Source organism: Narcine bancroftii, chromosome 11 (genome assembly GCF_036971445.1).
Source record: "Narcine bancroftii isolate sNarBan1 chromosome 11, sNarBan1.hap1, whole genome shotgun sequence".
Taxonomy (NCBI): domain Eukaryota; kingdom Metazoa; phylum Chordata; class Chondrichthyes; order Torpediniformes; family Narcinidae; genus Narcine; species Narcine bancroftii.
This window is the reverse complement of record NC_091479.1, coordinates 82,313,619-82,325,806: the sequence shown is the minus strand read 5'-3', so window position 1 is coordinate 82,325,806 and position 12,188 is coordinate 82,313,619. Positions and strand designations below refer to the sequence as shown.

General features: G+C 38.6%; 1 protein-coding gene across 13 annotated transcripts in view; it reads right to left on the bottom strand.

Moving 5' to 3' along the window:
* bcl2l13 (BCL2 like 13) overlaps window positions 1-12,188 on the bottom strand; it is a 79,352-nt gene that overhangs the window by 58,099 nt on the left and 9,065 nt on the right. For 12 of the 13 annotated variants that reach the window (XR_011346661.1, XM_069903718.1, XM_069903715.1 and 9 more), the window contains one exon: window positions 8,541-8,675. Coding sequence is in view for 12 of the 13 variants with exons in the window: in XM_069903718.1 (XP_069759819.1) it covers window positions 8,541-8,675 (135 nt within the window). In the remaining variant the exon portion in view is untranslated. Of the gene's footprint in view, window positions 1-454; window positions 635-8,540; window positions 8,676-12,188 lie in introns of those variants that run through there. The other variant, XM_069903721.1, reaches the window with a different exon arrangement.

Below are 12,188 nucleotides of genomic sequence, written 5' to 3'. Positions count from 1 at the left end.
ACACACATTCAGCCCTTCTTAATCAATTATTTAGAAGTGGCACCAGTTTCACCCCCTCAGGGGGCTTTATAGTTTTCATGAAGGGCCCAGAGAAAATGGTGGGATATCTTGTGTCAAGTGATGGAAACTCTTCAGGAGGTATTAGCAGGAAGGCCTGTCAGGCGTAATACTAAGCCTAGTCTTGACCAGTGTCAAAGTAAATCATGACCATGCCAGACTTAGACATCTACAATCTTTGCCTTCAAACTTTTGCTTGCAACACATTCACTCATACAAGCTCCTTCTGTCTCCTTTGCATCTCTTCATATCCCTGGTGCTCTCATCATATTTCCCCTTTCCCATCTCTGTGATTCTGCCCATGCATAACAGAAGAACTACTTGTGTTCTGCTCCACGTCTACACGCACCAATACATACGCACATCCACTGACTCAGTTGTATACTTTGCTTCAATTCCATTTTTCTTCCCACATCCATGATCTTGTGCTCACTGCATGAATGCTCCATCCAATCAGCAAGGTAGTCCCAATGCTCTGCCCATTCAACTCTCTCTACAACTCTACTGCAGGCAAAGTTCATAAGGAATAGGCAGTTGGCATCATCAAGAGGAGGAGGCCATCGTGGGAGAACAGTGCCTGAAAGAGAAAGTACTGGATCTTGTGGGCGGTGCTGGTAACATGATATTCCGAGCACATTTAAAATCTGCTTAGTACAAATTCTGCACAGCTTAATAACTTTCGACTTTAGCAGGAAATAAAATCCAGTTTACTTTCTCATGCAAGTTAGAGGAACTCTTCACTTGAAGTAGGGTGTACAAGTCATCTCTAATGCAGCTGTTAACAAAATGAGATGCAGCATATAGCAGAAGCCAATGAGAGATTCAGAGGCTACAAAACTGAAGGGAACAGTAACCTCAAGTTTGACTGAGCGTAGTCCAGATTGAACACAGTTAGCTTTTTAAGAGCCGTGGAAAAATGTTGCTTGTGACCAATGCCTCAAAATGTGCAGAAAATGTTACAGATGACTGCATAGCAAGAACATATTAAATTTATCCAATGTTAACTATGTACAATCACAATACTTTTATTTGAAAACAGCATGAATAATTTATTATCCAGTGTAATGTTTACATTACAGGAATTCTTGAGTTTATACCTTTGAAATGACTAGTTTACATTTTGACTGTTCTGATAAAAGACTTCCAAATCAATATGTTAATGGTATCCCTTCCACAGATGCAAGCTGACATGGAATATTCAGATTTTTGTTTTTATTTACAATTTCCAGCATCTTGCAGTTTTTTGCAACCCCACCCACACTGCTCCTCTCCACACTTTCCTTTATACTTTTTCCAAATGTGAAAACTACCTGTTAAAGAGTATTTTGATTGGAAAATGGACAGCAATTAAATTCATAGATGAACAAATTAATTGTAGGCATGCTGGGGATTGAATGAAAACCACCACTTTCACCTACAAATCTCTTGCGACCACTTTTTAAAAAAAAAAATCAAGACAAAATTTAACGTAGATACCTTGCGAGGCTCTACAGTTAGTTACTCCTGTAAGCAGTCTATTCTAACCTTATGGTATTGACCCATATTGTAAGTAAGAGAAGTGGGATTAGAAGCACTTATGTTAAGAGATCAAAGGGAATCTAAGGTATCAAACTTCACCAGCAAGATCCTTTTTGTGGGACATCATTTTTGATTTCCGTGCCTACATACAAATCATGAAAGTTAAAGATAAACAGAAGGTCAGAGGACATTTGACCTCCTGCTCCATCACTGGATTCACAGAGTCCAGGACAGAGAACAAACACCCCAAGTCGAATATACGTAGTCTTTAGTTTAACAACAGCCACAAATGCCACTTAAAACATTTTTAAAAGCAATAGACGAGACATTTCCTGAATTTAATCTTTATATGATGGGCCTTGTAATAAAACAGTTAACAATTGTGAAAGAATTGTGTTTTACTTAATATATTTAATAATTAAGCACATATACAAATAAAATTTATTTTAGATTTTAAAATAATTTGTCTACAGATATTCAAAGTATTGCAAAGGCCTTTAGCTGTAGCCATCAGGAATGGCCCAGAGCAGAACCTCTAAATTTTCCACAGAGCCAAAGTCACTGCTTGTGAACTGCTTCATCTTGGCAGGTGGTCACAGGATGAAGCAAATGGCAGGGAGCAAATACATGAAGCTTGATGCATTTAGTACAGTCTGGTATAGTTGTGTTCAATTCCTCAAAGTTAATCAATTCAAGGTATAGTTCCATAATACTACATTTAGAATGGAAGATGCATGGAATTCTTTAACTTTTGTCTACTGTAAGGCAGAGTCGCCACTGTTCAGCACCCCTAACAGAAAACTATAGCATCTGGTGTTCGTAGACATCTCCCCGCCAAGTACTGACCAGGCCCAATCCTGCTCAGTTTACGAGATGAGACATTCTCATATGTATTCAGGCCATTAGGCTTTAGATTTTATGAAATCCAACTGCTAGGTTTCAAAATGTACAAGTGATCACATTCACTTGCTTCAATCAGAGCATGTCCGTCTGTACACAAGATGTTAAAGTCCTAGAATTGCAGGGACTAACTGTCCATTTATTAAATTTGAACAGCTCCAGAGTTTTGCAATATTCTACAAATTCATATCACCTGCTTGTCCACGAATTTAAAAATCTGCTTTTAATTTATCCTTTGTAGATTTCATTGTGTACACAAGATATTCAGCTACCTAGACATGCCAATTTCCCCAGATCTTAAAATAATTTGCAGGAAGCAAGGCGGCAATCTGATCAGGAAATTTAATATATTGATCTTTGCTTTGAAAAGCAAATTAATCTGGACTTTCAAAAGAAAAGCCTGAACTTTGTGACAGGAGTAAATGCAACACCAAAACTGCACCAAGTTATTTTACTTCAAGCAATGTTGTGTATACAATGGAATTGGACTTTACCCAACACCCATTTCAGGATGACACCCACTTTCCAAACATGCAGTAAGATTCTTTTGATATTTGTTACCCAGAAGTTAATCTTAACTAAATCACAAGTGGAAATCTTTGAGTCTATTCAAACTATTCTGCTATTTTATACACTACCTCAAAACAAAATATTCAATTAAACATTCACCCATTTAGAAATCCAAAATGACTTTGATAACCCAAAATTTCCTTTAGAAGTGCTATTAGAACCATGATACAACACATGAAGGTCCTACAGCCCACTGAGTGCACACCAAACAAATTGAAGAGTAGTTGCATGATAGTACCAGTGTCTGGTTCAATCCTACAGTAAACCTTCATTCAACTTCCATAACCTACACACAGTAGGGTCAATCTAGTGAATAACTAACGCAATGTTGACAAGTCAGATAACCTGGCATTGTTCCTCCTGCCTGCACACAAACAAGCCTAAAAGAGGCTCCAGAGATCAGGACAGTGATGGTGGTCAAGGGAAGCTGAAAAACAGTTAAAGAACTGCCTCGAGTCAGTAGATTGGGTAGTGCTTAAGAACGGAATGATGACATCAGGGCTGTAACAGACATTTGAAAACAGATGTGGACAAGTGCGTTCCCACCAAATCATTCAGGATTTTCCCCAACCGGAAGCCCTGGATGAACAACGAAATCCAGAACCTCAAAGAGCCAGATCACAAGGAACAGGTACGACCTAGGAAAAACTGTGTGAATTACCACTTCGCCACTTCGGGCAAAGTGGTAAATTCCAGAGAATAGAAATAACAAAAGAATGCCTGACAGGTGTTGCAGGGTCTAAATGAAATAACATTTTTGCTCAAAAAAATCTGGTGCAGGAGACAGCAAAGCTTTACTCACAGAAGAATTCAATCATTCTATGCCCAATTTGACTACCAAGACAAGAAAAAAAAACACTGCACACCCCCATATCCCCTGATGATCCTCTACTGTCAGTAGACAAGGCTGATGTATGGACTGTCTTAAGCGGGAATCCAAAGAAATCATCCAGTCCATATAGAAAACCTGTGCTGATCAAGTTGCAATGTATTCACAGACATCCTCAACATTTCACTCTGGCAGAGTGTCATTTCTAATAGGCCTCTATCGTACCATTGACAAAGTAGAACATGCTAGCCTGCCTAAATGGCTACTGACCAATGGCACTCGCATCCACAGTGATGAAAAAATTTGAGAGGCTGGTGTTGAAACATATCAGCTCCTGTGTGAGCAGTGACATGGATCTGTTCCAATTAACAGATTTACAGAAGATCCCATCTCACTAGCTCGACACAAAGCCCCAGAACACCTGGGCAGCAAAAATGCATACACCAGGAAACTCTTTATCGACTATAGTTTGGCATTCAACACCATCATCCCCTCAAAAAACTGAACAGCAAACTCCAAGATCTAGAACTTAGTGCTCCACTGTGTATTTGAATCCTGGATTTCTTCACCTCCAGACCCAAATCAGTGAAAACTGGCAAGAACATCTCTTCCACAATCTCTATCAGTACTGGAGCATCATAGGGTTGTGTACTTAAATCAATGCTCTACTCTCTTTACACATAATTGTGGCTTGATGATGACAACATCTACAAATTTGCTGACAATACCATGGAAGTGAGTTGTGTAAAAAGGGGCAATGAGTCAGCATACAGGAAGGAGATTGAAAACTTGGTTAAATGGTGTATTAACAACAAACTCTCCCTTAGTGTCACCTAAACCAAGATGCTCATTATGGACTTTAGAAAGGAAAAACCTGAGGTGTACAATCCAATGATCATTGGGGATACAGAAATGGAGAGGGTGAGCAAATTTAAATCCCAGGACCTCTTGATTCAACCCACTAATGACCTCGTTAAGAAAGCACATCAGCAATTCTACTTCCTCAGGAGTTCGCAGAGGTTTTTAAAAAAAATTACATTAGAAATTTTAGCAAACTTCTACAGATGTGCAGTAGAAAGTGTGCTGATTAGCTGCTTCGCAGTGGAAAGCCCTGCAAAAGGATGGGGACATATCCCAGTACATCTTCACCATCAAGAAAATCTACATGAAATGCTGCCAATGGAGAGCGGCAGCATTCACCAAGGATCCACACCACCCAGGACATGCTATTCTCGCTACTGCCAAAAGAAAGGAGGTATAGGCGTCACAAAATTTGTACACTAGGTTCAGGAACAGTTGCTACTCATCTACCATCAGATGCCTTAACAAAATCTGCATTCATTTAAAGACTCTTACTTTACCTTTTTATTACTATTGTTTCCTTGGATACTCAGGACTTCAAAATTTTATTCAAGTCAAAATTTGCTGGGAAAAATATTACTCTTTCCACCCACCCCCCACCATTTGAAATTATTTTGCAATTTTCAGTTTAAAACCACACTGGTTTACAATATTTTTCTTCTACTTCAAAGCCTAGTTCCAATAAGTATTAAGAATTTATGTTATTACCATAAATGCCTTCACTTCAGTCCTTGAATTATTATTGATTTCACACCTAGATTAACCAAACACTAACAAAAGTATTTCTTCAACAAGTTTGTAAATTGAAATAACAAGAGATATTCCCATTAAAAGATCAGTGTCATCTGACTGCAAAAACTAGCTTTGTATCGAATGCAGGTTTTGCATAGCAAATGAAAGTGTTTTTGGCATATTTCACAACTAATATTTTTGTCAGAATGAATCCAGACCAGGTTAATAAAGCATTTTTCTCTTGTAATTGCAAAAGCCTGTTACAAAGAAACTGAGTCTCTTTAAAGTTTAAAAACTACAATTTATATCCACATAAACCTCCAATTGAAAAATGCCAGGAATGGGAGGAATTTATCTTGATTAAAGGCTAATTTTCAATATTGGTATATTGTGGATCATCCACCACATTCATTTTCCCATCTCTAATTCCCAGGCACTTGACAAGAACAGTTGATTAAGCTACATTAAGAGATATGGGGAGTTGACTAAAAGTCTGGTGGAAGTGGGGAGGGAATTTTAAAAGGGAGCAATTTGCAACTAAGAAATAGAAGATTTAAGGAGTTAATTCAGACTTTAGACGTTGAAAATAGTGCAATAATTAAAGAAGGAAATGACCAGGATGACAGAACCAGAGGATTCCAGGCACCTTGAATGATTGTGGGACTGTAATACAAAATAGAGACGATAGGAGAATTTTGAATATATTCAACAATGGTTTTTTTTTTAAATCCTTAAAAGGTGTTGCTAAAACAGGAACTAAGATAGTCAAAGGGATAATAGGTGAATGAGATTTTAATGAAAAATTTAAGATAAGCAACACTTTTGACCAATTCTTAAGAGTCAGTAAAACTATAAATAATAACCATTTATATAAATTATAATGTGGATAAGTATCAAATATACAGTAAAAAATCCCCAGTATCTGGAATTCATGAAACCAGCAACCTAACCAATGGGCAAAGCAAATTTAAACAATAATAAGTTTTAAATTGTAATAGTAAATGTTCTCTGAAGCAAAACGTTAAGATGGGAGCAAATATTCAGCCAGTGGAGCATCCCAGTCATGTTTTGCCCACAGCAGATGTTTGAATAAAATGGCACTCACTGCTGGGATGACTCTCCCAAAGTGTTTCCTGCCTAGTTAGAGCCTTTATAATTTATTAGCATTAAGTATATTAGTTAAGCTTTATGTAAACTTGGGGGGGGGGGGGAAGGGGTCTTAATGATGACGCCGACACTATTTTTGTGCAGCATCCAGGGTTAGAATTTAAATTTTCATTTTGCAAAAAACAGAAATTCCCTGATTAAAGTGAACTTATATAATTAAGGTCTACAATACTGATTTCTTTTAAATTACTTTACATTTTGCACTGTCTTTTAACTTTTAAACTGTATTCTTAATGCAGGTGTATTAGTTAGGCATTGTTAGAGTGAAAATTCACATAACCAGCATCTGTGATCCATGTAGGTACCAGATACCAGGGATTTTACTGTAATATCAAAGTTATAAGTAGATTTACTGTCAACAAGGAGAGGGCTAGTCAATGGCTATGGATTGGATTGGAATTTGTGGTGACCTGGCCCCGCTTGTTACACGCGGGTGGCGGGGCAGCCACGGCAAGGATGGCGTCACAGGACCGTCTCTTCCAGTACAGATAGGAAGGGCATGTATGTGCTTACGTCATCGTGATGCGAGTGCCGACTCGCAAGGGGTGGAATGGCAGCCGGATTTAAAGGTTGCGGTGTGAGATTCAAATTAAAACCGTTGTGACCACTGAGCTCTCAGCCTGTTGCCTCAGTCCTTTGCTGCCCTCGCTCACAACTCGCTACAATATAATCTTTTATCTTAAACCCTTGGGATCAGACACTTCAGAATTTTTCAGATCATAGAATAGTAATGGCAGAATGTTAAGTAATTGCGCTGACTTCAGATTTGTGCCAAACAAACATTCCAACTTGACAGGTCTCTGGACGGAGTGGTTGGGGGGGAGCGGTGCTGGATGGGGGGGGGGCTTTAACAACTCCCCGCAGTTCTGCCTACCTGCCCTGGCTTGAAACTGCAGCAAGAGTCGGACCACCAGCTCCTTTCGCATCATGCTTACTGTAGCTTCACATGCTGCCATGCGAAAAGCTTTGAATGGATGCTCGCTGCTTCGCAAGGCTAAAACAGCCACGCGAACACTGATCTTTCTGACAGGAAGGCACTTTCAAATTGCATGTGAGAATCAAGCTACCTGTGGTGTCTTGCTTTGGCTGCAGGACTACTGCCACTGCTCATGCTATAAGGTGTGCAGGCCATAGGCAAATGGGTGCACCAAGCATTCTGCTACTGTGCCGTGCTGGATGCAAAGAGCAAATATCACTTCAGGTGGAAACACAATGCAAGCATCATCTTCGAGGTGAAAGTGGAAATCAAGGGTTACATTGAACTCGGGATCTCCCAAATGGGATCCATGGCTCAATCTGACAAGTTCATTGGAGGAGTTGCAAATGGGTGTCCTTAACTCAAGGTAAGGATGGACTGTGCAGGCATGATCACATGGTTGAAATGGTGCATTAGTTCAAAGACTTTTTCCAGTGTCAACTGTTTCATTAAGAGGTTTCTGTTTGAGCAGTCTCCCTTTAATTGAATAAACTGCCATAATTTCATGCTCATTGATAAATGCACATTGCTCCATGCCACCACACGGCGCTAGACCAGGGGCAGGTCATGTTTGGAATCAAGCGCGAGCTTTGGTGTGTGCTCTATATTCATGGAAAAAATGTTCAGTTTTCATAATTTCAGGTAAAAGATTATGTGCCTGTACCTTAATTTCCAGTCTTCACAATATTTGGAGAATGTTGGACAATCTGACTAGTGGACTATAGAATCACAAGATGGTGGTGAGATGGAGGGCACTTTCTGTTCATGGACAAGACGTACAAAAAACAGACAAGGATAGATTATAGGGAGAGGGGAGAAAAGCTGGATAATAAAATGTGCTCAGTTTGAATACATGTTGTCTAGAGGAACTTTTGGTAGAACACGGATTATTCTTGTACTTTTGAAGTTGCGATTGGTTGATGAACTTACCCATCCTCCTTGCTGGATGATAAAGTCAGCATCTGTCTCCTCGATGTACTTCACTCCAAGCTCTACCAGCATCTTTAGCGATGGCTCTCTGTTACTGGTCAGAATTTGCCTCAACACCATCAGAGAAAGCATAACCTACAAAATAAAATTGGAATAGTAAAATACAAGATTACCAAACATACCTAATTTATTATGATCTTGAAGGACCCACTGGATTAAAACCCAACAGCAATAGCATACAATTTCATTAATCTCCAATTCTTCTTCCTTTAAATAGATCTTTAACCTTGACACATGCAAGTTAAAAATGTAGTCCCTGCTTAAGTTAATAAAACTTTCAAGAAAGGTACTAAATAGATACCACCTTGTTCATGGTACCTACAATGTCATGGTAACTATCTCTTTACAAAAAAAATGTAGAAATTCCACAACTATTTCATTCAGCAACCTCCACAAATTTGATGACAATACTAAAACAGATACATAACTCAGCACAAACTTGATTTTTCTCTCTTTTGAGAGATGAACAAGTTTCTTGTTTTACCCTTCATGATCTTGGCTTGAGCACACTGCCATTTCACAGGAACTGCAGTGCAGAAGTTTTATGACAAGATAATGAAGAAAGCAGAATTAAGGTTTCTACATTACAACTTACCCTGCACTCTCCTCATTAAAAACAAAAATCTGACCCTTTCAGAACCCATTACTATTTTCAGAAAGATCTATTATGAATATCATTATTGAACATACTTTTCAGATCCACAATGGATTTGGCAAAACAAAGCATTCAATTTACTAGCTTTAGGATGCTACCTGGATTGAAGAATATGCATTATGAGGATAGGTGAAGTGAGCTAGGGCTTTTCTCTTTGGAATGACAGAGGACAAGAGGTGACATAAAAAGGGTGTTTAAAATTATGACAGGCAGAAACGATAGAGAGCCACCATCTCTCCCCCAACCCCCCCCCCCCCCCCCCCCCCCCCCCCCCCCCCAGGCAGCAATGGCCACTACCAGAGGACACAAGATGAGTGGAATAAAGTTTAGGTGTGATATCAGAGGCTTTTTTTTTCCAAATAGTGGGTACCTGGAATACACTACTCGGGACAGCGTTGAGGCCCATACAATAGGGACATTTAAAAGACTCTTGGATAGGTACATGAATCCAAGAAAAATAGAGCGTTATAGACTTTGAGGGAGGGTAAGATTAGGTTGATTGTGGAGTAGGTTTACATGGGGTAGCACAACATTGGAGGCTGAAGGGACTGTACTACGCTATACTGTTTATTTTATGTTCTATATTAAAAGGACTACCTTCAATTTAATAACATCTGAGCAGAAGGTTCCAATGCATTTTTTTCCCCTCAACCTTAAGATACTCTTGCATTAAAAAGGAAATATAAAGAAAACTTCAGGAATAAAATTGATGAAATATTCACTATTTTCTCCCAAATATTTTGTACAAGGGTCCAAAATTTTTGTTTTCAATACAAAATTGAACAATTCTAGCAGTGTGAAATTGAATAAAGTTTGCAAATTGTTTGCCAAGAAACTACTGGATTTCAAGTGATAACTTCAGCTATTTCATGTGTCTGCTCACAAATCAAGGACATTATCCACTTGATTCTTAGTGTCTCCAGGAAGATGGGTAAAAGTGAAGTAATCTTACTATTATTTTGCCAGTGATTTGGCAGAACTCTTTCTCTACCATAACCAGCCAGCCAGCAAACTATCCCTGGTTCAAAAGAGAAGATGGCACCAGGAGCAGAATCAGATGCAAATAAAAAGGAGCTACTCTGATGGAAGCATGAAGCAGCAATTGCTTGCAATACATGGTCAAAAGGGAATTACTAATCAACATTCAATTGAGATACACCTGGCCAATCCACTCCAGAAGTCATTAAAATTGAATTAAATGTGGAGGAATAGAATGAATTACAGATACCAAGCAACTAAAATATACTTCATAACAATGGCACCTGGAACCAGAATAAAATAGATCCTATTGAAATGAGGAAAAATAACTCTGCAATAGTTGCAATTGAAGCAAACAGAAAGCCATAATCAAATCTCTGACCGAGAATGTTTCAGACCAAGGTTCCAACCATTTTATCTGCCTTATCAATAAAATTCCTTTATATGTTGGAGGTGGAGGAATGAGATTGCTGTGATGGCATTAATTTCAATTTTGTTCACTGCTACTCAGCTCATGAAGCACACTGTTGAAGATTATTAAAATATTTTGGCTTGGACTGATAAGGGGCAAATAAAATTGGACAATACAAAAGAGCTATCAATGGAATCTGTAAAATAATTATCTAATCACCTTTCTTCTGCATTTAGTAGCTTTACTAGTCAAATATTCAACCATTAGTATCCAGACTCAACTAGGCCAGTCCTTTGTATTACTGACTAGATTAATATAAAGTTTAGAATTATTCCACAAATAACTTGGTTGCTGACTCTCTAAAATTAAGCCCAGCAGTGTACTTGCCAGATGCTTCAATCAATGCAGCTTTCATCACACTCAAGTAGCTCATGGAAAGGAAAAAACAGCTCACTCGTTGGTTTGCCATCTACTATTTCAAATCATTTTCATGGGGTGCAGTGCACCACCTACAAGATGCACAATAGCACGATCTCAAATCCACCACCAAAAGCTGGAGGCAAAAAAAAAAGCAGGGGTAATAAATATTATTAGCTTCAATTACTAAATAGATAAACTATTTTTTAAAAATGATATATTATGATAGCAGGCCCTTCCAGTCCAGGAGAAACAGGCAGCCCAATTACATCCAATTAACCTACCAACTCCGTAGGGTTTAGAGGATGGGAAGAAAACAGAGAACCAGAAAAAACCCTACACAGGTCACAGAGAAACCATATAAACTCCATACAGGCAGTGCCGGTTTCAAACCCAGGCTGTTGGTGCTAGAACAGCATAGCACTAATCTTTACACTAACTGCACTGCTTACGTTTGGGAAAAAAAAAAACAGAAAATACTGAATTACAGTAATTCTAGAGAGGAAAAACAATATTTCAGGTTAATGTTCTCCTTGGAAAAGCAACAGACTGTACACTCAACATTTGACTGGGAATTTGTTACTCAATACAAGAGAAAAGAGACAAGGAAAACTTCTTCAATCTCAATTGAGCCTTTAGAATTTTTTTTTCCCTTTTGCATCTCACCTTTTAAATCTATACTTTCAAATGAAATTACTCGTATTCAGATTTGAAGGTATTGTTTCTTTTCAATGAGCCAGGTCTTGATGGTAGTACCATGTGGTTACAGGTGGAGCTGAAATAAAATTCAACTGCCACTTGACACAGCTGGTCCCCACACACCTCGTGCATGTGAAGGCACAACTTGGCCACTACAGGGAACTCCAACAAGATTATGGATGATGCTTGCAGGTAGTTGGATTACAAATTCAAGTGGATTTTTCTCCCAAACTTTCATTTAACAATCTATTACATATCTCGTCTAGCAGATAGATGTTTCAGGACAAAGCAAATTCAAGCATTTACATTTTTCAGGAACCAATGTCAGATACTCAAATTTTTCATCCAGAGTAGGGTCAGGAATGGTAGAAGAGCTTGTCCAGTGACCTGTTTCAATTCTGACATTCAAATCAAACTCCACTTTGCA